Consider the following 17,911-nt stretch of genomic DNA (forward strand, 5'->3'; position numbering starts at 1 on the left):
CATCCTCTCCGCAAATTTGCTATTTGCGGAGAGGATGTAGGACTCGGGAGCTATAATAGGTTTGGTAACCAGGCTAGATTGATTCATGTGCTTGTATAAACAGACTTGGGCCAAAAAATCTGTATCTGCCATTTTGAGTACCTGAGAATTAGAAGATAAACAGATACAGTGTGTTGATACATGTGAAACACACGTTACAAATGTGATTTTTTTTTCATAATTATGATAGTTTATTACAGGTGACTGATTCATGTGCTAGTACAAATGTGTATATACATGCACCATGGGACCTGGGCAGAAAGATTTTGTCAGTCATTTTTGGCGCCTGGGAATCAAAAGATAAACAGACATGACGTCCATTCTAATCCTAAGGGTTTGTTCACGTGAAACGTATCCCGACTTGAGTTGGCAAACCTCGTGTTGGGTGTGGTTGGCAGCATTTCGTTTCGCGTGAGACGACCTAGACTCAAGTTCCAGACTTGGCAAGGGATTTAACTCAGACTTGAAGGTCTCTGTTCAAATGAATGGGACTTTGGATGGAACGTAATTGCTCTATAAACCTTGTATTTACTTTTCTGTCTCTTCCTTGCCACCTTGTCTGCCCACCTTCTTGACCTGTGAACATTGATAGGGGTGAGGATGATTAGGAAAAAGACAGCTTTAAACAACGTGTCCTTTACCTACACAGAGGCATGATTGCCAAGGTCGTATCCCTGTTGCGGGTTTAGTATAAGACAGACAAGAAGAGTCAAGTTCTAGCAGCAGAATTTTTTTGTCTGAAATGTGTGGATTGTGTAGTCTAGCTCTTTGAAGGAAAACATTTTTTTGAGCAAATTGTCAGGATAATCAAAAAATTACGATATTACATGTAAGTTAAGATCAGGAAAAGATGGTAGAAGTGTTAAGTTGAATATGTATGTTCGATTAAAAAAGAAGAACAAAAAGGGAACTTAGTTTCTTCTCTACTCACAGAATGTTTGTTTATTTTGAATCATATAGAAGATGTATAGCATTGTTATGACACCTGTACTCACACAACAAAGTGTACTGTCACTTGAATGTGTAACTTGTAATATGCCTTCAGATGACCACTGGTAAGAACACCTGTAAATGTACTTGAGGCCAGTACAGGAGAAACAGGCCTATAAGGGACTGTATGTCATTTTTCAGTAAAGCCTCAGCAAGCTATTTGATAACTCCTGGGAGAAAGCATATTTATTAAAATTTGCTGTAATTACAAATATACAATGTAGTAGCAAGCAGTGTAATGCATATTGTAGGTGGGCTTCCTGAAATTAGCTCGAAGCCTTTTTGGGATCCCCCCATACAGGCCCCCAGGGAGTGGACACTGGGGCCAGACAGAGCTGTCTGGCACGCTGGTCATGCAAATGGAGTGCAGCTGTGTGTCCTGGGCAACTGGTCACTCAGGTCACTCGCTGACCATTCCAACCCGCCCAAGGACACACAAGCCATTGCATCATCCTGCAGGCCACTTGGCAGCCCCCTGCGCCTAGCAACAGGGGCTGTACATTGTGCGCTGTCAGGTGATTTATATGCTGTGAAATGCCAGCAGTGCTGATCACTATCCTTCGTATAGTGTTGGGCATGGAAAATAAACATTGTCAAGGTGAAAATGAGGAATTTGTCATTTGTAGAGTCAATTCCGCGTCACCGAGTGGGTTGTTATTGTCATTATTTAGAAATGTTTTGAATTCATTGTAATTGTTTGTCTAAGAAATTTCATAATTTGGAAATATTTTGAACATCTTGTCAATATTCTAAATAATTCCCTGGTTTTCTAAAACGTTTGAAATATTCCTGATGTGGATTATGACATTTCCAATAGTTTCTAAATATTTCTAACAGCACTCTACCATTTTTTACCATTATTTCGAATTATTTCTAACATTTTGTAAATAGGTCAGTGGGATGGGAAGGAAGTAATTCACACATCCCTGTGAAGTACAGGGTAGACTGCCTGGGTGTCAGGCATTGATGCCTTACAACAAAAGAGCCACCAGTGTCCAGCAGTGAAATCTAAAAATATACAGAGGAAGACAGAAGAGTAGGATTAGCACCTACTTTTATGGGGGCAATTACCCACATCTACCATTTGGTTATTTGTTTGAAATAGTTCTAAATATTTCGAATTGTGAAAGAAACACATGGGTAGTTCAAATTTATTCTAAAGAAAGAGATCTTTGTACAGTCACATTCAAAATGTTTCAGAAATATATAAATGAATTCAAATATATTCAAATTTTCATTTTCAAATTTTTGAAAAATTTAGAACTTTTGTTACCGGGGTATTCTTTTCTTCTAAATAATTCAAACGTATTAGAAACATGGAGAAAAACCCCACTCGGTGACGCGGAATGGACTCTATTGGTAATAAAAGTGTTCATTTGTTTGCATACTGGTGCCCAATCTCTAATTTCAAGGTAACACACAGTATATATATGCAAGTGATAAAAACAATGTTTAGTCTATCTGAGTGGTGCAACGTACATGTACTAGTATATTGCTGAGCAGTTTGACTTCTTTTTGGGAGGCTGTGGTAATGATGAATTGTCTCACGTTTTCAATGTGTTTTTTTTTTAATACAAATGTGTTTATTTTTTAAAGACTTATAACGTTATTCATTTACGATGTTTTTTTAGGAGATAATATGTACATTTCTAAACGAAAACTGCGTTAAAGATTTAAATCTATACCTCAAGTCTGTAGCATATGTCTCAAAAACATAATATAATGGTTTGATATTTCAATCTCTTGTAATCTGTAACATAAGAGGTTTACAAGTATTTGTGTAGCCTGGCAGCCAGACCATCGTAGGCTTGCTGATATCTCTACGGTCTTGAAATTGAGAGTATTGCCCACCACGTACCCACCCAGGCCCATTAGCACATGCTTGGGTTTTTTACAGGATCAGTTTCTGAACTATTTCAGGACAGTAATAGTTAGAAGGCTGACTGGAAAGATCTTGCATGTCAGGAGAGGCCTATACTTAGTGGGACTAGTGCCGGTAAAACACCCCTAAGCTAACGTGTCAACAATATCATCCAGGATATACTACTGGTGGTAAGATCATTTTCCTAGAAATGCGTCGAGTAGGGTCATTGACCATAGGGCCATCAACCTGCAGTGTTCATGGCTTATAGAGCTTGTCTAAAGCTTAGTTTTCAGTTTGAAGAGCTGAAAAGATTTGGAACTTTTCTGTCTGCAATGTTTAAACAAATTAAAACCTTTGTTGAGAAAATCTCGCTATGATGGGAGAAGATTAAATTGTCTGCAACATTTGAATGAAATGTAAATTTGGAGTGTTGGAAGGTGAACCACCTAAGGTATTCCGCCCATGATCATGCATACATTTTGCTGACCCATTCAAAGGCTAGTTGATAATCTATTGGGAACCGCCCATATACATGTATTGTTCATACTTGTTCATGTTCATACTTGGTAACTATCTAACTAGGGAAAAAGTAGAGGTTGTTCTGAGGTTGAAGTGGGAAATTGTTTCCAGCTGGTCTGATGATTTGTGAAAGTCTCCTCTCAGGATTTGGCAGTGGAAAGTTCCATATCTAGCTTGGGCTTGAGACAAGCCCTACATCATAGTACATGATGAAACAAATGAAACAAATTACATACTGGCATTGTGTTTTTTAACCTGGTTTCTTCAAACAGTTCCCAATGCAGTTCATGTTAAATACATCCTGGTTTCGTATGAAATGTCCTTACACTGGGCATTTTATACATGTAAACCAAAAGATTGTTACATGTGAAATACTAGTACTTACAATTGTAAGTTACAATGAATAACAAAAGGGCAACAATTTTGTCTAGATGTGATAAATTGGTACGTGAAAGATAAAAGTGGCCACAAACACCCAGGAATTTATTTGACTGACCGCTGTGGTATAAAATAGATCCTGTATTGATCAAGGATGGACACTTGCTAACCAAACAAAGCCGTCCAGTACTGTGGCCTCTTTGAGGCTGACCAGAGACCAGTGTTCTGCTGGGGTCACTCCTCTGGCTGACCGTCTGACCCCCTTTTTGTAGTGACCACTGATATGGGTCAAACTGTCCAGCCTGATCTGAGGGCTACAGTCTAGAAAAACAAATTTCATCCCCACGTAAATTCATCACCACTTCCTCTAAAACCATTCATCCATATTTTAATTGTTTTCAATTGCCTTTCTCATAAAGCTATAAGTGTTCGGCACAGACCGTAGTTAGAGACTCATTATTTTGCAATTGTCAGCAATTTTCCTCATTACTGCCACAGTCACAGTAGACCTTTTGGAGAAGGCTGATGGATTGACAATGTGCCATCCAACTGGGCCAAGGACAACTATGATTGGTTGTTTTCCCCCATGCCAAATTAGGTCACCCCATGTGGCCATCATCTAGATCTGGCTTTTAAATCCTTCAGAGGGACTGTGGAGGGGATTAGGTCCAATTTGCACAGTGGCTTACAGGGGAGGGGTAGTCTGGGTAAATCTGACAGGTGATGGACAGGCGGGGAGATTTCAGGATCATGTCAGTTCCACTGGAGGAGATGGAATCATTTTACATTCCTTGACGTAACGTTTGTAGTCAACCTACCGTGTGTTGTGTCATGTTTGAAAAGCTGTTTTTCAATAGCCTGGGTACCATCCTACTTGTATGCCGGGGCTCCCACACTCGCTTCCCTTACTTCTTAGGGAAGCGAGTGTGGGAGCCCCGGCATACAAGTAGGATGGTACCCAGGCTAGTTTTTCAACAGCAATATTGGAACAAAAAAATTTGGAACTATTAAACATCTCAAAATGTTTTTGAACCTCTGTAGCATCTGTTCATTGCTACTAAACATTGTAGTGTGTATGCCAAATGGTGCAAGGAAAATTTTCTATCACTGTGGAAAATGGCCGTAAAAATTCAGCTTTTAGTATCTTATATAATGCAGGAGTACGGGCATTATAACATAAACTAAGTCAGTTTAACTCTGCCATCTACGATTATATGCTTAAAATTGGGGCCTGAAAATTAACTAGTGGGGAAACTGATTTCTACTGCTAAAGATTATTCAGGTTTTCTTTTCATGAATTTTGAGTTTGACCATGAGTCCAATTGTTGCCCTTTTCTGACCATGAGTCTGAAATCGCCTGCAGAGTGCTCTAACTCTAAGTCTTACCCAAATATTTTACTAATACATGAATACCTCCTCCCCTCCCCCACAAATGCCTCACAATTTTTTATGTGGGTTGCATTCACAAACAAGCCGGAAAATAGGTCACTTTCCTAGAACCCTGTTGCTACCCGCGGAATCCATATTTGATCTTTGATATTCTAAATTCCCAAGGTGCCAGCCCCAACTTGGATGTCCTAGGTCAAAAGTTGATGCACCAAAGGTCAATCTTTACCAGTCAATCTAGCTTCTTTAATCTCTTTAGAGACTAGAAAACAGGAAGATTAACTCTTCCCAAAAGAAACGTACAGAAAAATAATAAGATTATTGGAGTTCTGGGTATTTGTTAATGCTTCGGGTTGTATATGTTTGCTCATCCGTCAACTGTCTGCCATATCTCAACTCCTCATCCCCACATTTATGTATCTAGGACAAGGCCAAATAGCTTTACAGGCGAAGCAATCCGACTGGTCCCAGGTCCAGACTGACTCAGGCAGGCTCAGCTATAATCACTGCAAATGGAAAGGGATCAGCTCCAACTGTAGCCTGTTTTTCTCGGGAAGCTTGGTATTAATCTGATGTGCATTTTCTAGGTCAACGTTCGCAAGATAGATGGAAACTTAGCAAGGAGGTTTTCCTGAGTTTTGTCTGTTGCTTAGAATATTGAGTGTTATATCATATCTATTAACTCTGGGTTGTCAAACATAGCATACAATATGCTGATAGGCTTGTAGGTTTGCTTTCCTGCGATATACTTGGGAGTTCTGGCTTTTTTTAACTAAGACCTTAACTTACCTGCCTAAATACATATAGCACCTGTAATTGATTCAGACAATAGAAGGTAAAATAGTATCCAGTATCCAGAAGAGAATGGGTGAAATTAAGAAAATTGCTGTCAAAAATGTAGAATATAAAGAAACAGTCACCGTGTTGAATCATTTTCATCCAGTGGAGAAAACCTTTTGTAGCTTTTGGTGATGGGGACAGGGATATGATTTTGATTCGCCCAGTCTGCCTGGAAGCAGCCAATCAGGCGCTAGTTGTATGACCAGACTGGGCCATTGGTCCCGCCCACTTTTGCAGGGCTTGTAATATTTCAGCTGGCAGATTGACAGAATGAGGACACGGCTAGGGCATTAACCTGCTCGGGAGGGTTTGTGGCCAAGGTTAGGGGCGTACCATTTTACTGTCAAATAGGGGTGTTCATTATGATCTTCATGTTTACTACCAACATTTCTCACCTCTTACAGTATTGTAGTAACTTCAAACTTATCAAAATCCTTTATGTTTTCCTCATTGAACCTCATAGTTGGGACGGTTTGCTGTTTTGACAAGGAAATCTTGCAACGTAGTAGAAAGATGAAGAATCTAAGCCTTAGACATTGTACAAAATATCGCTGAAAATTCTGAAGTATTGTTTTATCATTCCCTCAGCATTGGTGTGTAAGCTTGTCTTATTGATCGCTTGGTTAGACCATGTCACCTCTCAAAGCTGCTGGCTAACACAGGTCCTTATCGGGACATCCTAGCCTCCCCAACCTGCCCACCCCCATGTGATGAAAAGTGGTCGGTTCCGACCTATATTCAGTACCTTGGCTGAGCCTGACACATGATCAGGGTGGGGGGTTTTCAATGCTATTACTGTTCGTCTGGGGAGGTGGAACACTAGGCACGGCAAGGCGCTGAGGCGAGTGACCTGGATCCGGTAAAGGCGGCGCGCGTACCGACTCAGTAGCTGGTCTACCATGGACGCCATGAAGGAGAATCTCTCCTACTATTGCGAGGAAAGGAATACACGAAACGGTGCGTACAAATCCAGAGCGTTTTGACGGCTTTTTTCTCCCCTACAAATTTTGGTGTCTGTTTGGGTGAGTGAACATTTAGGTTGGACGAGCCAGCCCTTTACGGGGTTTTTCCATCCCTTCTCAAGTCTCAATTCCAATGGCTGGAAGGTCTGTAGGTTTCTTTCTTTTAGTAGTGATTTTGAACCAATCTGGTAGCAGCTTGTAGGTATCCTGAATGTATGAGAGCAGTTTCAGCCAGTCTGTTCTTGTCATTTGACCCACAGTTGACACTACAGCCTGACAACATTGATGTATATGTTAATGCGCTTGTCGGCTGGCTGGAGGATTGTGAAGGGCTCATATTTTTTTCTGTCATGGTTGCTTCGCTGTGGCCCCGTCAACCGCAGGGCGGGGATTCTGGGCCCTTTGTTCTTGTTTGTTTGCGTGGCGTGGCTACTTTTTCAGCTTGTTGTGTTGGCGTGGGGGTTTGTTCAGGAATAGACAGGCGGCTGACCTGGTCTGAGGTCAATGACCCGCCCCTGTCTGGCAGGGGGAGTGTCGATTGGTTCCCAGGGAAGGGCTGTGATTGGCTGTGTCACCCAGCTGTGACCTTATCAGAACAGGTTTTTCTCCTCTAAAGGTCAGGAAAACATGGCTGCGTTGTCACGTTTACAAAACACACACCCTGGTAAACAACTGCTGCATTTATGAACTGAACTGGCAAAAAAAAATGCATTAAAAACCATGAGTCTATTTTGAACTGCACTGGGCCCCAAGTCTCATCTGAAATAGACTGGCTTTTTTCCAAGTTATTGTCCTGTGGAACCTTCTAGATGATATGTCTGGCACCACAGATACAACTGATGTAGTTGTTCTTATCAAAAAGACTGTAAATCAGAGTGTACTAGAAAAATCACCAAATGATTAGTTTGGCATTGTTGTTTTCAATGCTTGTATTTAATGTCCTTGGTGTTATGTAATAACTAAATAAGTATCGATCGCTATGTTTGCGGATTTTGCCTACATATAGATTTGGAAGGATAGCATACTGCAGGAAGTTGTTTTCACTGATGTTGTGTAGATGAGATAAGACAGATACTGCAGGGCATAGGTCAGTGTTGCCATGGCAACAGTAGGCAGAAAATAGATACAGGCCAAAGGTGATGTGACAGGACAGGTTAGGGCCAACGTGAGCTGCCAGGCACATGATATCCACCTTCATATGTAGGCAGCAGATGACATTGTTATTCCCATATTAAGCTTGCTGGGAAAATACGTCCTTATGGGGGAGTTTCATGGAAAATGTTTTTGTTGTGAAACACAATGAAGGTCATGGTGAATGTCATACATACGCTGCAAGGTTTTGAATTGAAACTGTAGTCTAGATTGTAAGTAGTATTTTGGAGGTATACATTGGAAATAAGCTAAGAATTGGTACATGTAGATAAAGTCCTAGAGATTCAACTGCAAGTTTTAAGGTGCAGCAGTTGTCCTATATACAATGTATGTGGACAACATGAAGTGGCCACAACAACAGCTCGGGTCAGAAAGGTTATAATAGTAACCGGTTGTTCTGGCAAGTTGGATTCTTGGAAAACACCTGAACAATGGCCAATGACAGTTCAAAGGTTAGAACGTACCAGTGTGTTTTGGAAACATAGCGAGTGTGAAGCAAGGACAGAAATTATCCTGTGTAAATAATTGTCTACCACTGTCTTGGAATTAGTTGGAGCAAGCACTACAGCCCTATAGGTTGCCAGTAGGACTTGTAGACCCCCTGTACCCCCCAATTTTAGATATGTTACCCCCTCCCCTGTGCAACACCCCCCTTTCCCCCCACCCCTGAATTTTTGTGTAACGAATGACGCATTTGTTTCTCTGCCTCCCCCTATAGTGACCTCAAGCGGTTACCATAGCTCAATCATGGACGATAACGACATGGACAAAAAAGGTCAGTCTGTAGTAGCGACGCTTCGTAGGAGCGTTTGGCTATCAGGTCTCTCACGCTGATATCTTACTGTACACTTTTATGTACTGTTCACATGTACAATGAGAGGGGTTTGGGAAACATTGTTTGGATGATGTCTTCATTCTGGATGCTGTGAAAAGTCAAGAAAAATGTCCAAAAATGTTCCAAAACGTATTCATTGCAAAACTGACTGGGAGAGAAGTCATGCCAATCTCTTGGTGAGGTCACTTTAAAATTTATGGTAACCTCTCTCAGGTCATCTGCCCCAGTGTGCAACACAAGGATGCCACCTAGTGACAGTATCTGGTACTGCAGCACAAATGTGCCTGCACAATTGGCTTAGTTGCTGACTAAAAGCAATCATACTTTTGAAATGGGTTATTGTATATTTCTGAACACCATTCCAACCATGAGCTTTTCCCCCCTTTCCACAAAATTAGCTTAATAATGTGGACTACAAGTTGTCACAAGAAAGTATCAATTGCGTGCCTTTCTCAAGGGAAAAAAGAACAACTTTTTTTCAGTTATTTCCATGGAGTGAGTCAAATGACAGTCCCCCTTAATTTTTGGGGGTCATTTAGGCCCTGCTTGTTCACAAGCCTTTTTTTAAAACTGTTCTATATTGTTCATACCTTTTGAATTCAGTACTTGTAAGTTTAAATTGGTCTATGTAAATATAAATAGTGTATGCCAGAATTTTTTTTTGCAATCCATGTTATGCCATTGTCAATGTAAATTATCCTCTTGTGGTCTTTGTTCTCAATTTAAAAAGATGCCAATTTGGGTGTGTGTTGTTTGGAGAATGGGTCCTGACTGTCTGCTGTGTTTGTGTATTTCAGGGCCGTACATCCCCAGTTACATGGACCAGAACACTCCGGAGCCATGTGTTGTTTGTGGGGACAAGGCCACGGGCTATCACTACAGATGCATGACATGTGAAGGCTGCAAGGTAAGGCAGAAATGTAGCCTGTGAACCGGCAATAGACATTGGGCCTAGGAAAATAAATGTTCTGTTTCTGGTTACATTCCTGAAAAAATTAGGGTCAGTAGGTAGGGATTGTCTTTTTTCTTTTCGTTTTGTCAGCTTAACTGATCCATCAAATACAGTTTTAAAACAATGTAAAACTGGAATGCATTAAAACCGCCCAAAGAACCAAATCTTCAACCTCCATTATACATTCCAATGCAAGTAGACAAGTGCAATGTAAAACTGACACAAAGTTTGACATAAGCCAATAGAAACACCATGATGCTTCAACTAAGTAGACACTGACTTTCCTTTGTCTCTAACTTCAGGGGTTCTTCAGGAGAACTGTTCAAAAAGACCTGAAGTACAGCTGTAAATATGCCGGGGACTGTGTGGTGGACAAAACCACACGCAACCAATGCCAGGAGTGCCGCTTCAAGAAGTGTGTCAGGGTTGGCATGGCAACTGACCGTAAGTACTTCTTCAAGATATACTTTTACATTTTAAAATGTTTTGTTTGGGGTTTTTCATATATGATTACTCACAGATCTGGAAGTATTATTTTGGGTGGCTGAGCTGTGTGTTTGTCTCTCTATCTGTCCCACATTAGCCTGGGTGCCATTTGCTGTAGCTTCTGCCGGCTCCCTAATGTCACTGGCTACCTAGGGAACTGGTGGAAACTATGGAGGATGGCACTCAGGCTTGTCCTACATGTGATTGCTCTCTTTGCATGGTGGGTGGGAAGTGATTTTGACAGTTGATTGATAGGGTGGTCACCCTGAAGTCGACCCATGCAGCATGTGCCTTCAGAAAGATGCAAAACACTTCTCAGAAGTCTGAAATCCCTTGTCTATCATGCAGTGGTTCTGGATGAACAGAAGCGAGTTGCCAAGAGAAAACTTATCGAGGAGAACCGGGAAAGGCGTCGGTCAGAAGAGATCCGCAAGATCTCGCGCCTGCGGGCGGACTGTGTCTTCACCGAGAGAGATCAGTACATCGTGGACCACGTCACGACGTCCTGGCTACAGACATGTCCCAAGAAAGTCAACAGATATTATCTTGTGAGTTCTTTAATATCTATTTTATCTACTTTCTACCATATTTAACCAGGGTAGCCCAGATCAGGGGTGTGACCACTGCTCTACATTAGGACCCTGGATAGCAAAATGCTTCCTAGTTGATCCAGGATATGAACAAAAATACATCTTAAAAAGAATTGTAGATAGTGTTTAACATGTAGGTTTGCTACATGTAGGTTTAACACAGACTGTTGCCTCCATGTTGACACTACAGAATGGTGCTAACAAACCCGGTGCGTCGGAGACGCCCAGACCGCCGGTGCTGCAGAACGGAGTCGTACGCGAGGCGGACAGCTCGGGAGCGATGGAGGACGACATGGTCGACCAGGACATCTTCTCCCACCTGGCAGAGGTCATCACGCCAGCCATCATCAAGGTCGTGGAGTTTGCCAAGCAGATTCCCGGCTTTACAAAGGTCGGTGGTCTGATATTTACAGCTACAACATGTTAACAACAAAATACATGTAACAACATGAGAAATTGAACTGAAATTACTGTAAATTCAAATATTTTTGAGAGGGTTTAATTTCTTGGTAGAAACGGAAAGGATATTTTGTAGTGTATAGTCAAAACAGTACTGTAGCACATAGACAATTTGTACAGTGTCATGATGCCAGTGAAAATCAGACTTTTCAATAAGCTACTATTTTTGTCATGATTGTATCCCTTTCCTACTAATTTGGTATAGTGCTTTCGTTGGTTCTGAGGCATTCCTGTCTGACCAATGAGATTGTTGCATCTATAACAACTGACCTTCCTTCTGTCTGTGTGTCTGCTGCAGTTGGTGCCTGATGACCAGGTGGCGCTGCTGAAAAACTGCTGCTTCGAGGTGATGTGTCTGCGAGCGGCCAGCAGGTTCGACAAGCAGAGGAGGACCATCACCATGTTTGGGGGGCTGACAGTCACCAAAGAACAGGTCAGTATCCATTTTACTGCACACAAGAGACTGTACATTGTTTAAGTTAACTTCTACCTATAGGTGACAAGGATAAGTAAAGATATGGGAAATGCTAGCAAGACATTACTGTACCACTGCAGGTTTCTCTTGGTGGCCTGGGCAGACTGGCGGAGCCTCTGTTTGAGTTTGCGGAAGGCCTGAGCCAGCTACACCTCGATGACACAGAAGTCGCTCTTCTTGCAGCTCTCCTGGTCGTGGCAGGTCAGTCCAACTAAATACTGAAAAACTTACAGTTAATTTGTATTTGTCTTGTATTTATGTTTGTACAGAAATTTTTGTACATTTGTACCCCCTTTGTCACAGTTCATCACTGTTTTTAACCTACTTTGGCTACATACATGTATGTTTGTTCACAAAACAAAGGATAAGTTTGATTATGGACCTCCTGGCAGGTGTCTGTGGTACTGCAGCAGGTTTCATATGTCTAAAAAGAGTTTTTCTGCCTGTTCCACAGACCGCCCCGGCGTTCAGGACCAGGAGTCCATCGACCGTCTACAGGACATCATCCTGACGGCGTACAAAACTACATCACCCGCCAGCGGCCGCACCAGCCCGTCCTCTGGGGGAAAATCCTCATGAAGGTCACGGACTTGCGGGCGCTGAGCGTGGCTCACGCCGAGCAGGTCAAGCTTGTGAAGATGGAATGCACAAGCGACATCCCGCCCCTCTTCTTGGAAATGTTTGAAAGTTCTTCCCCGTTGTTTATGAAGCAGGAATGAGGCAAGTCTTGTGTAAACCAGCTCGTGTTAGAAGAAAATCGTCACTACGTACAAAAAGCTTCAGGCCCACTGCCTGTTGTCTAGGCAGAGATAAAATACCACCCCTCAAATCAACAAAGGTTGGTACATTCCAGCCTTAGATCCTCCAGGATTCAATCCTGGAATGTACCATCTTTTCTAGGCCACAGGTGGTGACAGGTGGTAACTTGTGCAAGTCTACAGAAAATCGTCTTACCTTTGAGGCAAATTTTACTTTGTGGATCTTTATGGTATTTGCAAATGTTGTTTTATCTAAAAGTAATGGAAAGATTACTGGTAGATGATTTAAAAGCTGACACTATCTTTTGAAATCAGACCCTACAATGTACATCTACATGTCAGCCACAAAGCCTACATGTGGTAGCGCACACTTTATACATGGAAACATTAATGTGTAATTTTACTCAAGGAGATTGAGCCTTGATGAAATCCAGCCTTCAACAGAGGGGCTGGACTAAGCAATGTCAATCATATAGGAAGGTGGGCAGGGCCTCCACTGTTCACCAAGCAGTTGAGGCTGGAAGTCATTGAGACGTACCGGTTACGAGTATCCGCTGAACGCGCACAATATTGCCTATGGGAGAACGGCTATCCAGCTGATGACAAAGAACTACGCCATTTTTGCAAGCTGCCTAGGGGGTGACTAGAGGGCCAGTGCAATTCATATTATATATTATTTTTCCTAAAATGTTTTCTTCTGAAATAAGCATGCTCCTTTCCTGTCTAGACTTTTCCCTGAAACCAATCTTTGAACAGTTTTCTGACTTATCACTGCCAGAAGAATGAGAACAATTCTATAAGCTCCTTCATACTTTGATGTGCATACATGCAGTGCAATGCATTGTGGGTAACTTTGCCAGATTACCCATAATGCACCACACCATGAACTGTACAATAGCAACTCTGTTTACAACATACTAGTATATGGACTGTGTTCTTTGTCATCCGGAGTACTGTATCTCTACAGTGGGCCACAAAACTACTTATCTACCTGTATTTCTACCCTCTCGAACGTGAGATCCCAAAAGTTTGGATGTTCTTGAGGGTATACACAATTGTCCTTCCTATGTGTACAGTATGTATGTAAAATAGACGCTACTATAAAGCTATATGCAGCAGAAGTAGTTCCAGAGGAGGGGCTGTATGTAGAGTGGGAACATTTTGAAGGTGGGACCCAAATTTTTGGCAGCACCTGCTGGGTGGAGCCATTTTACACAGCATTGATGTAGGGCTACGAACAGCAGCTATTCAAAAAGTTGAAGAAAGCCCTATTAAATGGTTTGTCAATGTCAAATTGTTGGCATTGAAAGATATTCTAAATTTGGAAAAACCATTGACATGTTTTCAGAAAAAAGAAAAGAAATGAAGAAAATATTACATGCACCCCTGGTCATACCTGGAACTGTTTCTGTCCAGATATATCCACATAGCCTTGTTAGAAGTGTATGGTTTACATTGTTGTATTATATCATCGCAGGTGAAGCAAAGCTTTTAGTGCAACTCAGTAGCTATACTAGAGGGCTGGCTTATTTTTTACACCTACGTGACCTTGGTAATCTTTCATCCATGCTAAGGATGGGGAACAATGCATCAAGTGACTACACTGATCCTTTAAAAGCTTTTAATTGGTAAAAAATGTGTACACATGTACCTTCCATGCGTGTAAATATTAATTTTCGCTTTCTTTATTATGGTGCTTTGTTCAAATATGCATTCCACTGCAGTCTTGTCACTAAGTTTTTTTTAATCAGTTTCGTAATTTTGGGATTGGACTAAAGGATGATAACATTAGAATGTCAAAAGATGTCCCTCAAATTCTTTGCACTAAAACTGAACTTCATTTCTAAAGGAAAACTGTTTAGATGACCCATACCAGAATTTGTTCTGGTACTTTCCAAGTACAATTGGCCAAGATGCCGGATCTATCGCTGCAACAGCTTTGAATCTTGCTGGATATTTCACCAAGGCATTACCAATATCTATCAAATGGTAATGTGGATTGCTCCCAAATTTTATTTAGAGATATGTATGGTGACTGATCATCCGACCATTAAACATGGTGTCACCTGATATACATACTATTTATTTAACCCTTTTCCTTGTAAGGATTGGGTTAAATCCTGTTGCTGTATTTTATTCTGGTTCTTGCTTAGCACAATTTACTATTTCACGAGAAGGCATAAAATGTCGGGATTGTTTAACAACCATCATCATGCTTTTTTTGCGGTATTCATTCCAATTCAAAAATTGAAATGTCAACTTGGACCAACCAACTGTAAAACAGGGATGGCCCCCAGGTTTATCTATCTATCCTGTGGATGGGTTTTCAACAACCACCTTGCCAACATTCAAGACCAAAGTTGGATCTTTATCAGCAAACGTTTTATAATTAACCTTCTCCCTGCTGATGTATCTTTTTTGCACCAAACTTGTATTGGTTACAGGGTTACGCAGCAGGGAGAAGGTTAAAATATAGGTCGAAACAACAATAAAAAACCTTTGTCACCTCTGGCCCCAATGTACAGTGTTGGACCCAAGTTAGCATGTGATGTGATATCATGTTATGTTAGCATGGTTTATATCTTGCAATGCTTGTTTGTGTCATTTTAAAGGAAACAGCTTTGTTGAGAAAAGAAAAAAATGTTATGTTACACAGAGTGAATATTCATGTGGATACGTAACCCTGTGTTACCCAATCAGATTTTGGGAGGTATTCCAGATTTTTATGATATAGTAGTAGCGAGCATTTAGTTGCTTTTATGCAGTGTGGCACTCCAAGACTGCCCTTATCATTCTTGTTCTACCTAAAAAGATGCTTGCTGCTCCTATAATTAGTACCACCAAGGACATGTTTTGTGTATATTCCCTTAAAAGGGGGCGTAAAAATGTGGGAAAAAAAGAATTCTATCAGAGATATCCTTGTTAATGTTATGAAAGTTTTTGGTCAGTGAGGGCATGGTTGTTGCATGTCGAGTCTCTAAGGCTACATCTTAGCTTAACATCAACAGATTTAACAATGTGCCATTGTCTCAGTCTTTCTTAGAAAGTCTTGCAACCCAATTTTAGAGAAAAAAACAAGCAATACAGTTATTAGTCTCACATGCAATCACATGTGGATCTGATCTGGGTGTCACATTTGCCAAGAAATTTGGATCCAAACTCGACTGCCATGTGTTAGACCAAGTGTGTAGTAGTTTTAACACTTTGGACTTGCATATTTTTAACAACAATCCCATACTTTTCACATTCACTTCCATAGTGTGGTGTGATACTATTGTAGGATATTGTACGGAGGCTACTCACTGGCCAGAACTGTAATTGTTGGTGTTGTTATCATGGTAAATGTAAGGAAATGTGTACAAATGTCATGGATAGATATATGTGTCACACATATAGAGCCCTATATGTCCCTGCGTGGTATTGCGTGTTGCAGACGTTATTGTAGGAGACTAGTGCCTTTGGACTGCAGTATATTAAAGTTGCATTACGGTATAGTGTAAGAGCTTGATTTGATCGCCTTTTGCAAAGAGCTATCTGGAATTTGGGAAAGCACTGTAAGACAGTGATCCCGAAAGGAACAGATTTTTGTAAATATGTTCTTTTTCTTCTTGCATTCTCTCCTTGTGCTTTTGAATATTTTTGTGAAGATATTCTGCTATACCCATCAAATGGCAAAGTGGTGTATTATGTTGTGATTATAGCAGTCATCAGTATGATAATAAAAGTCACAATGAAGCAATTGGCTTAGTCTGTATTTCCTGAAATAGATTACAAGCTTGTGTGGTCTGTGTGTGTGAGTACAGGTGTATGTGAGTGCCTGTGGAGTTAGTACATCTACACTGTAGTTCCTATAACGTTATGTTCTATCAGACCAGAGGGGGTGAAGTCTGCTATCTCTGACTGCCTTGTTTTTCTCAGGAAGGGCTGTTTTCTGTTTCATGTTCAAGGAGGGGCATCTCCCATAAGCATACAGGCCTTTCTGAGCTAACTTTTGCACAAATCTCTGCAACAAGATCCAAATTTTTCCAAATATTTCTTCCATGAAATGAAGTCCTGCACACATACTGTATTGAAAGTCCACCAAAACGTTTATGCGTCCTTTGAAATCAATAATACATGGTAGATATTGATACAAAACGTGATTAAATCATGGTTTTGTTGAGGTGAATAAATGCAGACGACAGAGAGAGAGAAATGACGTCATGGTGTGACGTCATATCAACAACAACATCAGCAGGAAGGCGGGAAACAAGCCGGCCAGCGCCGTTTTGGTAAGTCTCCCGAAATTTCTTCGGCATTGCGTTATTTTTAGTGCTTGTCAATCATGAATAGAGTCGTCATGACGTCCCTGTGAGTATGCTGGACAAATTCTGACACGATCTTTCCGTTGGGAGGCTTTCCTTGTTTTGTAATTCGCGGATTTTGGTACTTGTTTTGATAGCACCATTGATGGGGGGTGGGGGGTGACCCGGCATATACCACCTGTAATACTTCCATAAGTCATTTTTGCCACAAGCGAAATGGAAAACTGTCAAATATGGCCAAATATAGCGTACATTGTTGAGTAATATTAAATAGTAGTATTTGGAAAACGTAACATGCCGGCTATGAAGCTCTGTCTGCAAAATAATGTTTGTCGCTGGATGGCGCATCAGCACCAGTCATTCTTTCCATCGTCACAACAGCGGGATTTCTGGTAACGTAACGTATTTCTTTGAAGTCCTGGCGTCTAGCTATGTCACACAAATATAGATCGCTCAGTGTATATGATTGCTATGATATTGTCTGCAATGTACTAGTAAGTTGTTGCCTGTGTGGAAAGCGTTCAGCACCAAGGACAGTTCGAAGGACCGTTGTGTACAACCAAAAGACTTTTAGATACTGTCAATGTTGACCGGAGTATATACATGTATGTAGAAGTATTAGTAATCAATGCGGAGTTACAAAGGTACACGAGTAAGTCAGGATTACTACAATTATATAGTAATGACTCTATATTTTGCAAAGATGCATGTATTCTGTAACTTATGGTAGGAGCTACACTGCTCTACAGGTAAACATGTCAATATAAACACGCATTTTATCCGTCACTAGTTGACCATTTAATCATAAATCCGTTAGTATTCGGACATTACAATCGATATAGAGAGTTAGATTTTTAAGGTGATCATCAGCGTTGTTACATAAAATACTGCTCAGTGTCCTCAAAGTTTGTCACTACGTGTA

The 17,911-nt window shown here is 41.0% G+C and overlaps 1 protein-coding gene across 1 annotated transcript in view; it reads left to right on the forward strand.

Annotated features, from left to right (window-relative positions):
• The window catches only part of LOC109479051 (thyroid hormone receptor beta-like), a 63,055-nt gene extending 46,631 nt beyond the window's left edge, over nucleotides 1-16,424 (forward strand). Inside the window, 9 exon segments of the mRNA XM_019780925.1 lie at nucleotides 8,849-8,905; nucleotides 9,763-9,872; nucleotides 10,220-10,361; nucleotides 10,752-10,951; nucleotides 11,184-11,384; nucleotides 11,751-11,885; nucleotides 12,008-12,128; nucleotides 12,382-12,444; nucleotides 12,447-16,424. Of these exon segments, the coding sequence (XP_019636484.1) occupies nucleotides 8,849-8,905; nucleotides 9,763-9,872; nucleotides 10,220-10,361; nucleotides 10,752-10,951; nucleotides 11,184-11,384; nucleotides 11,751-11,885; nucleotides 12,008-12,128; nucleotides 12,382-12,444; nucleotides 12,447-12,646 (1,229 nt within the window). The 3' untranslated portion in view covers nucleotides 12,647-16,424.
• Nucleotides 16,425-17,911: the final 1,487 nt, after the last annotated feature.

This window comes from Branchiostoma belcheri, unplaced genomic scaffold (assembly GCF_001625305.1).
Source record: "Branchiostoma belcheri isolate BF01 breed outbred unplaced genomic scaffold, Haploidv18h27 scaffold46, whole genome shotgun sequence".
NCBI classification, from domain to species: domain Eukaryota; kingdom Metazoa; phylum Chordata; class Leptocardii; order Amphioxiformes; family Branchiostomatidae; genus Branchiostoma; species Branchiostoma belcheri.